Source organism: Harpia harpyja, chromosome 2 (genome assembly GCF_026419915.1).
Source record: "Harpia harpyja isolate bHarHar1 chromosome 2, bHarHar1 primary haplotype, whole genome shotgun sequence".
Taxonomy (NCBI): domain Eukaryota; kingdom Metazoa; phylum Chordata; class Aves; order Accipitriformes; family Accipitridae; genus Harpia; species Harpia harpyja.
This window is the reverse complement of record NC_068941.1, coordinates 39,029,175-39,043,601: the sequence shown is the minus strand read 5'-3', so window position 1 is coordinate 39,043,601 and position 14,427 is coordinate 39,029,175. Positions and strand designations below refer to the sequence as shown.

General features: G+C 43.5%; 1 protein-coding gene across 6 annotated transcripts in view; it reads right to left on the bottom strand.

Moving 5' to 3' along the window:
- The window catches only part of FAM13A (family with sequence similarity 13 member A), a 134,714-nt gene that overhangs the window by 62,339 nt on the left and 57,948 nt on the right, over positions 1-14,427 (bottom strand). For all 6 annotated transcript variants that reach the window (XM_052776524.1, XM_052776486.1, XM_052776495.1 and 3 more), the window contains exon 6: positions 14,096-14,268. In XM_052776524.1, the coding sequence (XP_052632484.1) occupies positions 14,096-14,268 (173 nt within the window). The remainder of the gene's footprint in view (positions 1-14,095; positions 14,269-14,427) is intronic.

Genomic DNA, 14,427 nt, shown 5'->3' with positions numbered 1-14,427 from the left:
GCGGCGGGCGGGATGCCCGCGGGCAGGGCACTCGGCACTGCACCTAACGCGCCCGGAGCTCTGCGATGCCATCGCCGGGCTACTCCCCCTCCGCAAGCTGCATGCCTTCGCCATACGTAGCTGTCTATAGGGGCTGGCACAGCCAGGCCTTCGAACTTACCATCCCTTTGCGTTGCAGTAGGTGCTACTGAGGTTCAGATGGTTCGTGCCTTAGTTGCCCAACCGATTTGGACACACAGCAAAGAGGAGCATACAAGAACTCTTGCCCTAATGTTTGAAATGAAGAGGTAAGTGTTGCAGAAGCTGAACTTATTTTTACTGGTGTTCTCAGCGGTCCACCCTCAAGGACCCCTGCTTCTCCAGCTGCAGCTCCTGACCAAACACTGCTCTGACAGAACGAATCACACCATTTTATTTGGTGGAAATTCGGGGCTGGGAAGAGTGGTAACAAAAGAACCCCACACAACGGATGTGCCACTGTCCAGAACATAGCAGCCTTGGAAAATGAACAGTGCAAAACCCCTAAGAAGGTCTTGCACTGAAACGTTTGATGGCTGCTGAAGGAGCGTACCCAAAGTTTCATTTTTCACCTTTGCGCCTCCTCTGCCCAGAACGCCTAAGGAATTGCCTTCAACCTCCCCTGACATTGGACAGAAAGACTTCTGCTGCTGCCCTACCTGTAAACAATGTTACCACATTGCACACTTTATGCCATGGGGAAGGGGACGATCTCAAACTGATGAAGGGGCATAAGGGAATGGATCATTTCAACATTTTAGGTGGCAAAAGCCTAATGGCTAATTCTGGCACAGCCAGACATGCCAATCTTCAAAAATTCAAGTCAATATTAAAAGCACCATCACCTTCAACCGCAGCGAGGACTAGCACTGGTTTGGGAGAAAGCTGTGGCAAGAGCTTAGTACCTGTACATCTAAGACTTCCATGCAGATGTAGGTCATGTGAATTAAACATGAGCCACATCAGCTTTCTGGAGAAGCAGCAGACACTCACAGGTTAGCAGAAGGGTATCGGACATTTCAAAGGGATGCCTAACAGATCCTGACCTCTCTCAGCAGGAGGCAGGGGTGTTTTCTGTCAAAAACAAGAGCAGTGGGCAGCTGCAGCCTCACAAAGTGGTGGCATGGAGTAGAGACGCAGAGGTCAGCTGAGAAGTGGCTCCGCTTCAGTACGCTGAACTGTTTAATATTTGCTCCTGTCAGCAGGCTGACTGGAAGAAGTGCATTAGTAACGCTTCTGCCCGTTGCCTCAGCACAAGCCTGTTCTGCTGCGCCACAGTCACGCCAGGCACAGCACAGTGCCCCTTTTTAGGAAAGTCAGCAGTGCTGATAAAACACTCTGCCATCACGGATGTGGGCTGCTCTTATCTGTGACAATTAAATGAGTATCTTGATGACTTCCTGTTAAATTAAATGCACCATATGTGTTCTTAAGCAACTAAAGCCACGAGAGAAAGATTTTACTCTGATACATAAAAATGCTTCAGTATAGAACAAAAGCACCTTGTACTGTTTCACAATTTGACAATAAATCAAATTGCCTCTTCCTGGCCAGTCTTTTTTTACACACACACAATTATTCATAGTTTATTACATTTCTATAAACTGAGTGTTGCCATCAGGATGCCAATTAAAAAAAATTAATTTTCCACATTTAACTAAGGACCCATCTACATAGGGAAGGAGTCAGGGTTCTCCAGGGCAGCTTGCTGAATAAACGGAAGTGGAATAACTCAAATAGCTGCTGTACTCTGAATTTATACCCTAGCTATTTTGTTGTAACTTCCATGGGACTTGCCCATATAAATGAGCTTAAAAGTACTAAGATCCTTAACAAAGAATTCACTAACAAAAAGAGATGCTGTGATAACCAGAAAGATTGATTTATGAATTAGCATTGGTGAAGAAGGTTAGCTCATGGCATCATGCTAAAATCAACCAGATGCCTTAAGAGAATATTAAAGTTGCCCAGGGCTCCCTGTGCCTTCAGCACCTTCAGATCCACCTTCTGTTTCTTCTTTTGGAGCCCCCTCAATGGGGTATCAGTTTTTTCCTCTCCTTCCTTGGTGCACGTCACCTTACTTCAGTTTGCATCATCTCAATGGGCCCTTTGAATCTCTCACCCTGCTAAACGACCACACAGCTCCTTAATTCTTCACCTCCCCTGTTCATGGGTACAGACCACAAGCAATATATTTGTGGCACAAAGTAGGCAGACAGAAGCTGCCAGAAAACTGCAGTCTTATCTCCAAACAATTCCACTTCCTTCTCACAGATGTTTACGTTAAAGCCAACTTGCTACTTGACAGAGGCAGGAATTCCTACCCTCCTCCTGCCCTCTTAACGCCCTTTTAAACTTGCATAATTCATGCTGGGTTATCACATATAAAACCTGGGATTATACGACATTTTGTTTTGGATTTGTTTGTGCTTGTTGAATTCATTCTCCCATGTTAAACATAGAAAACAAAACCTCTTCTGCAAGTTTCACACAATTCTTGCATTCCTATTGCTCAGAAAGGCCAAACTCCTCTGTTGGCAGCAACAATGCACCACAGTGGCTATTTATGGTACCACCAAACATACTACGGAGGATGGGGAAAAAAACCCTCTCTCAGGACAGGCACAGCATCCCCTCCACTGACTATGCTCCTTAGTGTATTGCGAATACCTCAGGAGAATAGACAGCAAATAACAATAAAAATGATAAAACCCCCTAAAATACCAACACATACCACCACGCTTCAGCACCTACGCCAAGACACCACCTGGGTTCAAACTATTTGATTTGCAAATTTCTTACTGAGATTCAACAAAGGAAAAAAGACACTGTCTGGAACTAAATATGAATAATCACTTTTCTCCACCACCATCGACGTTTAAAGAATGAACACAGGTTTGGAAAGGAAGTCTCCTGTCAATCATCATTACAGAAGTGCTTTCTCCTCTTTCTTTCCTTTTCATACTTAGCTGCACACCAAGTAATTTTCTCAGTGTATAAAGCAACAGAGAAGAGGATCTGTGAACAGCACCAGAGGATACGAGATACAAGTGATCTAGATAATGGATTTTATGAGGATGTGGCTGTGTCTGCCTCCTGAAAAGCAGTTATCCCTTGCCTCACTGCACTGTCATACACAAATCAGATACTATTTTTTAAAAAAGAAAAAGAAAGATCTTGCCTGGTCTGATAAAATCTGAGGGTTTTTAAGATGCTGGAGTCCTGCTCAATACCATCAATGTATTCCCACAGTGTTTACGAAGTTACACAATAATTTCCCCCTGGCAGAAACACGAAATGCAAAGCAAAGATATCATCAGACTGAAAATTAAAGAATGTCCTTTTCAAAATACAGCCAATACAAAATTTAAAATGCCATTATTTATGTACACATACATGCATTTTTCTCTTCAGAGTATCTGTGCATATAAATATCTGCAATTTTAAATGATAAATACCCTGGAAAATCTCCCGCAGGCCAGAAGATCTGCATGCACACATGAAATAAGCAAGTCACGTGTAAATAGAAACCATATTTGGAAACTGTAGCCCTTCACATCCAAACAAAGCAGACAGACAATTAAATAGGCCCTGTCCAAAAGAGTACAAACAGGAAGAAAGAGCGAGTAATATGTCAAAAACGTAATTTAGTAAAAAGGGAATCCTCAGAAAGGGGGCAAGCACCTACACTGACTTTCCAAGGCTGGTACTCAGCCCTGTATCACTTAATGCTTTTATCAATGATCTGAAAGGAAATGTAAAATAATATCAATGGTTCTTTTTGTATGTGGTGTGCAAGCCAGCACTAGAAATTTCAGTACAGCCATATGAGAGTAAAATCTGGGAACTATATGCAGGATGACGGGTCCTACTGGGGGATACAGCGTCATGCCAGATCAGCACTTCTATATAAGCCCTGAGTGACTGTGTGGCTAAAGAAATTAACACTGTCTCCTCAGAGGCATCAACATGGATATTGCGTGGAAAAGGTGTATTACGCCTGTGTTTCCTACTGGGGTGGTTGCTACAGAAGGCTCTGATCAGTTCAGGAAGTCCCATTCTCAAGCAAACTGTGAAAAATTGAAGAGTGCTTAGAGACAACCCATGAAGGGAACACAAGAACTAAACCCCACACGTTTAGGGCTTTTCAAAGAAAACAGCCCATGCATGCAGGAACATTAATATTTGTCCTAGTACTCACAAGCTGAACAAGATCCAATGGCTAGGGTCAAAGACAGACAAATTATGACTAGAAATGAGACATTTTTAAGTGGTGAGGATACCTAACTACTGACACAATTCATCAAAGATGATGGTGAATTTTTAACATTCTTAAAACTTACAGTTGCCTCTGTTTAGGAACACCAAGTCTTAGATAAACTGCCCAGATGTAATTTGCAGAATTCTCTTACTCATTTTCTTAACTAATACTCCTCTTGTCCAAAAGAGAAGCAGGTTGCTCTCAGTTGACTTCATTTTACCCCTTTTATTTTTTGCACTGGCATAGAAATACAAGTATTGTTGCCATATCCGTGGGGAATATACTGTTTTTTTGCACTGTAGCTCTTCTGTTCCTTCCTGCAACTTGGAGGCCAAATTACCTTTTAAACAAAGCTAGTTAAAATCTATTAAGGTGGAAACATTTTCCAGAATTGTTCCTTAAACTTGCTGGGACAGGAGAAAAGTAAACACCAAGCTGAAAGCTTCTCAGAGCTTCAGGTTCTCAGACTTCTGGACTTCAGCCAACAGATAAGCATGCAAGCACGGTTCCCATCGGGAGGGACACCCCAAGCTCCCAGGAGACCTGGATTAGGGGCTGTGGCTGCTCTTCATTAAGCAGCAGTGTCCTTTGCAAGCACTGCCACGCCCGCTTGTCAGCCGCTTTAACTTGTTCCAAAGGACTCTCGCCCCATGGGATAGCCCAGAAATTATTTCTTGGCCTCCCTCCTGGAGAAGGGGGAGGATTGGGAGTAGGTTCCTAAAGTGTTTTCTGGGAAAGCATCAAGTAATGAATGGTTGTGCCAGCTAAGCTGCTGTGGGAACAGGGTAAAGCATGCTGTGCAACAGGTCACTAGGTTCTTCATTTGCACCAGTTAGTTCAAGTGCCAGAGCATGGGAGAGCAAGCAAACAAGCAGGAGTCCGGTCGTGTAATTTTCAAAGTAGGCTTCTCCCAAAGCTCTGCTAATCTAATGAAATTCCTAAATATTAATGTCTAATGAAATTTCTCCCACTCCTCTAAATCGTTATTTTTATAAAACAGTCTGCACAAAGACCCTTTAAAAATTCAGCTGTTGCAGACCAATGAAAATGTTTGCCATAGAAAACACTGAAGCATTCATTTGTCAGCAAAAAGATTACAAAAATTTTTAAATGAGCCCTTGGTAGTCCCTGCATTATTTATATCCCTTACCAAAAATGTCACTGGTTTCACACTTGCCCATCTTCCAAAACCAACCTTCCAATCCTCTACAAAATTACTATCCTTTGAACTCCATGCCTCTGCACCAACCATGTTTCCTGCTTTCTAAATCATCTTCAAGTGAAATGTTTGTAGTTCACCCTTAGCCTTGCAAAAATAACAACCATATCAGAAGGGGCACAGCAAAGCGGAGGAGCAGGCCACACCATTCACGTCTGGTGCACGCGTCTTTTTACTCCACTGAAAGATAAACTGCCATCCGTGTTGGCAAGGGAGGCAGTCTGGCAGAGTTACTGTCCAGAAAAACCCTCTAGAAATAGCTCCTCTTCTTCAGCTAATGACGTGACTGAAAGGAGTCCTCCCTTTGCACAAGTGCCCCAGTGGCCAGCCTGGCTCCCGAGAGAGGTGGCTTGGAGGGAGAGACTGACTCTGTCTGGGAGGCACTAAGGGAAGAGTGAGCTTGGTGAGAATAAATCCATCTCTCTGCCTAGAGCTGGAAGATGCATCTGCCATGGAAGCAAGGGAGATCCTGGCTAAGGGAGATCCTGACTAAAAGGCAACTCTGACCAGATTTATTAAAACCTGACTGCAAGCCCTCTCAGGCCAGTCCCAGGGCTTTTTCCTGCACCCAGCTGTGCGTACATCAAGAAACACAAATTATTGTTTATGTGCAGCCAGATACAATGATGCCGGGCTCAATCAGCGCAGCTCACTGCTGTGCCCCTCATTTGCAACATCAGCTTTGAGTCTAACCACTCTGTACGTGTCCAGGCTGTGCAAACACGCTCCTATCCTGCTGCAGGCCAGTCTGAGCAATGTTAGGAGTGGCACAAGTAAGTGGATACTGAAGGGAAACAAAAGTTCAGCATAAGTCTACCTTTAGTTATCAGGAACATTCAGAACAACAAGAGCAAGGTCCCACAGTCCTGGGAAAAATCCAAGTTTTGCTACCCGAGGGGCATAAATCCAGCAAAAGCTAATGAGAGTTGAGAGGGAACTTATTTTCTGTGATGCTCAGTAGCCCTCTCAGAATGGTGGTCACTTGATTCTTTTGCAATTTGACACTTTCTGGAGTTTCGGGGTGGGTTTTTTTTGAAGGAAACATCTATAAATTTTATAAAACATGGTAAACTGTTAGCAGTGCTCCCAAGAGAGTAATCATTCATGGTGGTTAGGTGGTTCCTAACCATAATGCAGGACAATAAAAATGTTATTTTCCTAGATATTAATCCCTCCCTACATGACTCAAACTTTCTGAATGCAGAAGAGACTGTGAAAGGGCCTGAGGAATTGGTGGTGGAATCTCTTGTTTCCAGGAGTCCTGTCAAAGCCTTAATGACTGGAAGTTATTAACATCCAAGCGGCCTTTAGTAATTTCTTTGCAGTTACCGAGTGGCTTCTCTTTGCAGTCATCCCTAGTGCAAATACACTTCTTGCAGCAGGTGCAGAATGAAAAGGAAAGCTTTGATACAAAATGGAACTACCTTCACACTTCCTAACTGCAACCCTCTCAGGCCAGGAGGAAGGCACTGAGCCAATGTGAGAAAGTGCAATTTGTAGATAAGCAGTCAGCTTGAGATCACATTCCTCACAACAGATAAAATGAGAGGAAATCTCTCATGGCCACTGACCATGAAAGAGGAGGATTTTACAACACTGAAACAGCTCATAGACAAACAGATGCAAGCAAAGTGACAAGAGCAGTGAGTGACAACCCTGCCCTGCCACCCCCAGCCTTTTCTTATTAGACAGCCAGCTGACCACTTTGATTAAAAATATACACGTGGGTCATGGGAAGTCACAGCTGAACTCCATCCAGCCTACACCGCAACGTGCTGAACACAACGTCCAAATGCACAGTTCTTTCAGACGAACTGGGAAATTGCAGCAGCAAACAAGCCTGGCTGAGAATTCGGTGACCTCTGCCCGCTGATCTTCCTGTGGACTGCCTGCAGGATGCAGGCCCAGGTCCCCTCCGGGAAGCCGCTCAGGAAGGAGTACCTCACCGCTTCAGGTGGTAGAAAACTGCTTGCTCTGCAAAGCTATCGGAAACAAGGCACGCTATGCTGAACCTCCTCAGCTGAACAATGCACTCGGCACTTGAGGAGACAGGCTGAGGAAGCTACAGGAGAGGGAACTACCCACGTACTGCAGTAAAATAAGTCATAGTGCAGAGGCTCTGCCTCTTCCCTAGTTGCTAGTAAGGCAGGTTAGTGATGGGTGTCTTGGTTTTCGTAAACACAACTATTAAAAGCACAAAGATTTCCAAGGCTGGCTTAAACTCCTTATTATCCACTGCGTGTTCTCCCATAAGAGGTCAACGATCCTTTTGTTTGAAAATGACTTCAAAATTGTCACAGACGTTTGCACCTTTTTTCCTACAGCAAAAACTAATATCTGACCCAGTTGGTATCAGAAAGCCACCAGCCTCATGAGATGAAGGGACTTTCTCCTCACAGCAAAAGCATATACAAAAAAAATGAACAAGATGACAAAATATGGAATCCTTCTAGCTGAGAGGGCAATGCCCAAGATACAGAAAGGGAGTCAGTTTTTTCAGCTTTGTTACTCAATTGCTGTGAACTTACTGTAGGCCCTTTCTGGTTTCTAAGGCTGCTGGATGCTGTCCCAGGAAATGCTAATATACTTGGCTCATAGACTGAAAGAAGAACTTTCGTTTCCATACGCACGTTATGGCATTAAAGTGCTGCTTTCTACATCTAACAGTTGTCAGATCTTTGTTTCATTTATGATTCTTGTTGCTTCCAAGATGAACCTCCACTTCCGTGGCACAGGTCAGGGCATCAGATTTAAAATGTTCTCCATCCCACAAGCCATAATTTGTCACCAGGTAAATCTTGCACAGAGAGGCAAAGATAAGATGGCTAGGGGTAAACAGGAAGGTTAGAATAGTGTAATGGACAAAGCCTAATCTAAAGGAGTAACCTGTGCAGGGTGGAAGAGACAGGGCAAATGCTTGGAAAAGTGAACTGAAATCCACCCAGGTGACTTGCATGGAAAAAATCTACATAATTACATGTTTCTGTGACTGTCATTACATCTTGGCTATAGAAAGAGGAGAAGAACCCAGGAAGAGCTGAGACCACACCCTGACTTGCCATTCACAGTCACCTACCTTGGAGAGATACATAAATCACATGTCTTTGTGGCTGTGTTTTTAGAAAACTGAATGCTTTTCTTAACAACTCATTATGTAAGGCAGTTCTACTGCCAGCATCTCACAATGCAAGAAAGAAGGGAATTGATTGCATAGGAGGGTGGAGACAAATGTACTCTCAAAGTTAAATGAGTCAGCTCGGAAAAACTAACTCAACACAACCTAAAGAGACAAAGTGACAAACAGCAACAATACCTTACACAAAAAGTCCTCTCTGAGGGCTCAGAGCAGGGCCCACCACAGAGGCTGCTGCCGAATGATGCAGAAGGCAACCGCCCTCACCACCTCCCCACCGACCTCATTCCAGACCTTTGCTCCTTTCCTGAGCAGTTTTCTCGAAGAATCCACAGCTGTTGGAGGGCAGCCCTGCCGGCTGCCTGGCTGCAAGCCCTTATGTAAACCTGGCAGCAAGTCTCCTGAGTGATAAGGCAAATTATTACTTTGGATAGGGACTGAATGTACTGGCATGACAGACTTCAAAAACAAAAAAACCCCAAACCTAAACAAAAATAGTCAGCTAAGCAAACAACACCAGCCCCCTGTTTGATTTGTTCTGGCAACAACAGGCACCCAAGTTCTTATCACGTGCCAGAGAATAATGGTAAGTTTTGGCTTGCCTTGGTTTTAAACCGCAGCTGCTAAAAGGAAAGCCAATAAATAGGGAAAGTGTTTATAGTAAGCACAAACTTCTCAGTGTACAAATACATGTGTTTTCATACCTCAACAATTAACAGCAAGAACATGCAGTATCATTAAGAAGAGGGTGCAGCAGGATACATTAACCCACCCCTTATTTTAGGGAGGATACTAGAGCATGTGATCCCTCTATTTGCAGGACATAAGCCAGATATAAGGATCTTTGTGAACAAAAGGTTGATATAAACAAACCTTCTCTTTAAGAACATGCACATGTTACAAAGCCAGCATGGGGTATCTGTGCTGGCAAATCTCATTGCAGCTGTGACTGCAGCCACAAACAGGAATTTATGATCTTTGGCACACAAAGACATGGCTAGAAAGTACTGGAGAAGGTGGCTTGCTTACTGAACAACTGCTGCAGTTGCTCTAAGCTTGGGCTCTCAGGAACCGCACAATGTTTTTCACAAAGTTTGGCTGCCGTACATGCACCCATTCCCCAGCACCTGGCCACTACTAGCACGGAAGGGTACCCGGTGGCACTCCTTTGATCGATATTTCCACCTAGGGAACACGCACAGAGCCTAACAACACCGCAAACAGCAGTCTGCCCTCCAACGGAGGGATCCTCCTGCAAAACATTACCAGGACTGCAAAGAGATGCAGCTCCAGCAAGTGCTAGAACAGCCATATACAACAACAAAGCCTATTTCAGCATCCTTTCCTGGGCAAAGGATCCAGGATGGTGACAACAGAAGTCTGCAGGCAGCATGTGCCTCTGAGCCAGCACAGGAAAGACATTTCTGCTCACCATCAACAATCCCCTGCCTCACATTTTGGCTGCAGGAAGCATTTTCCCTTCTGCCTGAAGGCTATCCCTTTTCTCTGCTTGTATATGAAGTTTAGCATGAAAGGGTAAGAACATTGCTTGCAAGAGGCCTTCCTACCTTTGTATCCACTTAAATCTTAATATATCCTATCCCTCAAGTAAAATCCATTTGAATCTGTTATTTGAGGCACTTAAGTTTTAGCACCTCCAGAAACATCCAAAATCACTCCAGTTCTAGTGCAGTTATGCATGCCCCTTCTGAACCAGAGCTTTGAGCAGACTTTTTCCTGGTAGATGGCAGTAAGAAAGAGGGACCCAAACACAGACTCTGAGCTTCACCGAGCTGCAAGCCCACCCTAGCCCCCTCTCACTGAGGGCCTGGTAAGGCCCCAGGGAGCCCCGTTCTCTCCTGCCTACACCCTACTCCCAAAGCTGCTGCCTCCCCCTGGCTCCCGAGGTCACAGTGTGGGTCTTGTGGCTCTCAACCAGGTAAAGATAAAGTATGTGTGTGGTTCCCAGGGACAAGAAGTTTGGCTGCCCTGCTCTGAAGCTCTTGCAAAAATGAGATAAGCCTCACAGAAATATGTAACAGGCTGCATATTGCCTGCAGACTTCCATCCTTCTTTCAGAGGACCAGTCTCTTCTCTCCTGCCCCTTCCTTTCTTTCCTCCTCCACTGTTTTGGGATTTACTCGAAGACTGCATTACAGGTATGTTTTTCTGTTACTGCATAATTAGCAGTTTGCCCTTGGCACACAGTTATAATAATGAGGTAATTTTCAAAAGAACACATACATTATGTGCTAGTGGGGATTATGGGTACATATAGTTAATCCACCTATTTTGGTCAGAAAAAAGAACATATCAACTTTACAAATACCATTTTCTTAAGATAACAGTTGTGAACAGAAGGTGATACAGATTTTATGCTCTGCAATATGTTTTGACTGCAACTGATGTTTCACATATTTCAAATGACAGCAGCGCCTTCAAAAAATTCCTGTGATGAGGAGTATCACACCTGTAAAGAGGCATAACATGTCTTTTAATTTTTAAAAAAATGGTAATCCATTCTAGAAGACATAGTCACAACTGCAGCTGCTACTTAATACACGGATCTTCATTTTAAGGTCAACTGTATGAAGACACATACTGAGAGGTATTTTAAATAGTATCAAAAATTACTAATCAACCAGAAGTCTCTCATTTTTTCCCTGAAGACCTCTGCTCTAGTCTCAAATGAAACTGATAGAAAATTTATTAAAGATTACAGTCCTTGCTGGGGGGGGGAGGGGGGCAGGGAGGAGCTTACAGGCTTAGTGCGTGTGGTTATTTCTTCAATGTTACACTTGTGAGCCTGCTAAAGGTGAAGTTCTGCATCTACCATTCTGTGTAGCCCTTCATCCTCTTCTAATCCACCCATATCATGGTATCTGAGCATGGAAAGGGAACAAACCACAGGTGTTTTCATGAAACAGCAAATGATTATCACTGCCAAGAACAACCTTTATTCTTTTCTAACAAAGACCATATGATAGCTGAGCAGATACAGTCATTTCACTAAAACGTATCTGATAATTACATATAATTAATGATAAGATTTATTTAAGAACTGTTAGTACCTTGTGACACAGAGCCCCTCAACAACAACAGCAGTGTGTTTGCAAAGCACTTTATAGTCTAGGTCAGATGTCAGAGTCCTTCTGCTGAAAAAGCTGAAAACTCCTAATGTAGCCTTGCACTGAGATAATAGCAGGTAACACTTCACTGTGAGTTTGTATTACACGGGAGTGACACAAAGCTGCCAAAAGCATGTTTAAAACCACTCATGATATATCAGAGCACTACATTAATGCCAAGGAATCAGGATTTCTGACTGTTGCACAGACAGCTGTCCCCCAAGTGTGTTAGGTCTGCTAGAGACCTCTCTCCCCTCTTCCTCTTAGGGGTGGTTCAGGGCCTCCTCTCCATCCCATCTTGCCCAACAACCTGCCATCCTGGAGCTGGGTAGAAAGCACTACCTACTCCTCCTTCAGCAGCAGCAGTAGATCACTGACAGAAAAGTACTGGAAGCTAACAGCAGTGCAGATACTCAACCCAATTAGGTAAATATGTACAGAAGTGTGATACAGGACAGAAAACTAGGGCATTCTTGAACAAAATAGGATTACAAGAGAATTCATTTCTACAGTTTATTAATTTCCCAGATAAAATTAGAGATGCAGACATCTTTCATCTCAAGGCCTGAGCATGGAGATTAGGCTTCTGCCTAATTACAAACACATTTCATTTGCTGCTTAATGTATTGTGCCAGTATTGGCCCAACTGTCGCATACTTTAAGAGTACTCTTCCAAGGAATTACATATTGATGGGAAAGTATGAATTCCTACAACAAATAATTACATCTTTTGGGGAACATTCTCCTAAAAGAATCACAATTTTTTGGGGCACCTCATGAAGTACGTCAGTCACATACCTTCCTAGACATGAGATTCAGCAGTCCCTTATTTCAACTCTCAAGCATCTGACTTCCCTTTACACCTTGCAACATGTAGTGGAGTACAGACAGGGGCACACTCTCTGCCAAGCTCCAGCATACCAATGCAAGAGGCCATAACTTCTGACCCAGCCTCACCTGCTTGGCCCTGTCTAGCTGGTAGAACTGTATTGCCTTCTCAGTTTTGCCAGCTGACCTGCTTCAGTAATCATTTCCTAACTCATTTCAGTCAAAAGGAGCTGGATTAATGAAGACATGTAAATGAATCTGATGTCTTCTGGCTGCAGGAGTTTTTGGGGCAGACTTGGGGACAGTAAACCACACAGCTGACACAGCTAGAAGTTAAAGAGCATGTGTGCCTGCAAGGGAAAGGCTAGAAACCGGATTGGACATCTATGCTTCACCGCCATCATTACGATTCAAAATCTGGCATTAGTGCACAATTTCCTAACTCGTCCAACCATTATTATGAATCAAAATCTGGTGTTAGTGCATAATTCGCTAATTTGTCTCATAAGCTGAGTGCTGTCTGTCTGTCTGTGCTAGTGCTGAGAATAGCACCCATCTCCTGCTTACATAGTGAAGTCACTCAGTTACGTGTCTGGCAGCACTGCCTCTGCCTTGTGTTCTGCATTGGTATGCAGAGACACTGCGGTGTTGTGTTTCATGACATGTAAATAGCACTATTTCCCACATTAGGCCAACCCCATATTTCAGTAGCATACAGCAATTTCCCACAGTAACCTGAATCCTTCATGTGCTGCACTAGAGACAAGAAGAAAGGGAATGACAGACTCAATTCAATATCCTGAGAACAATGAAAAGATACTGGTTCAGTCTGACATTCAGGAAAGGACTTTACAAGATACCAAATTGCCCATTACCTGTTCAACTCATTGACAAAGTGCCAGCAATCAAAACTTAAGATACTCCTTTTGATAGATACTCTTATAGATGTTCTAGACAGACAGACTCTTACTGATAAATTCAGATAGATACTCTTATAGATACTCTATAGATACTCTTTTATTCTCTGTCTTGTCTGAACAACACTAGTACTATCACCATTCCTGCCAGAAAGATAAAACCCCTCAAAAGCCCCTTCCTTTTTGGATTGAGAATGGGAATAAAGTCAGCTGTCTCTTAAGACTTAAACTGGGCAGATCAAATACGCTTAATTGCTCAGAGGAGACACCTTACATTTCAGTTGCATCTTGTGCTTGGTGTAATTTCTAGTGCCTGATCTTTGATCAGTCCTGTCCATCTCCACTCCTTCACCAAACAGGCCACCTTCATATGCTGGAAAATTTATATTGGAAAGGCAAACTAAAGCACACAGCTGGCTTTGTAAGGAACCTGTTGGAATGTGTGGCTTCAATGGGGATAAGCACATTAATTTGCCTTACACCCCAGCATACTGACTCTGTAAGCATCAATGGAAAAAAAGTGTTCAAAAAGTTCAGAGCTGGAGTTGCAGGTACAGAACAAACAAACAAAGACAAAAAAGGAGTACTAACCTGGAGAAAAATGCATCACTGTTAATGAAGGAGATTTCATCTGTTAAATCCAGCTCCTTCCAACATGAGCCACCATCTGTTAATCGGAGGCTGACGTGAGGTATTCCATCTGACAGGCCTGCTTGTGGCACTAAGCATGTTTGGCTGGATCCTTCCATTGTGGGCTTTGTCATCTACAGAAGCAAAGAGAGATAAAAATGAAACGTGAAAGGAAGAAAGGGCGGAGCAGCCTTTTCAGATAATCTGTAACAGAAAGACATTCTGTACCAATGTACAAACAGCAAAGAATACGACAAGGTGCAAAATAATAACATAAAATACATATGAATCAA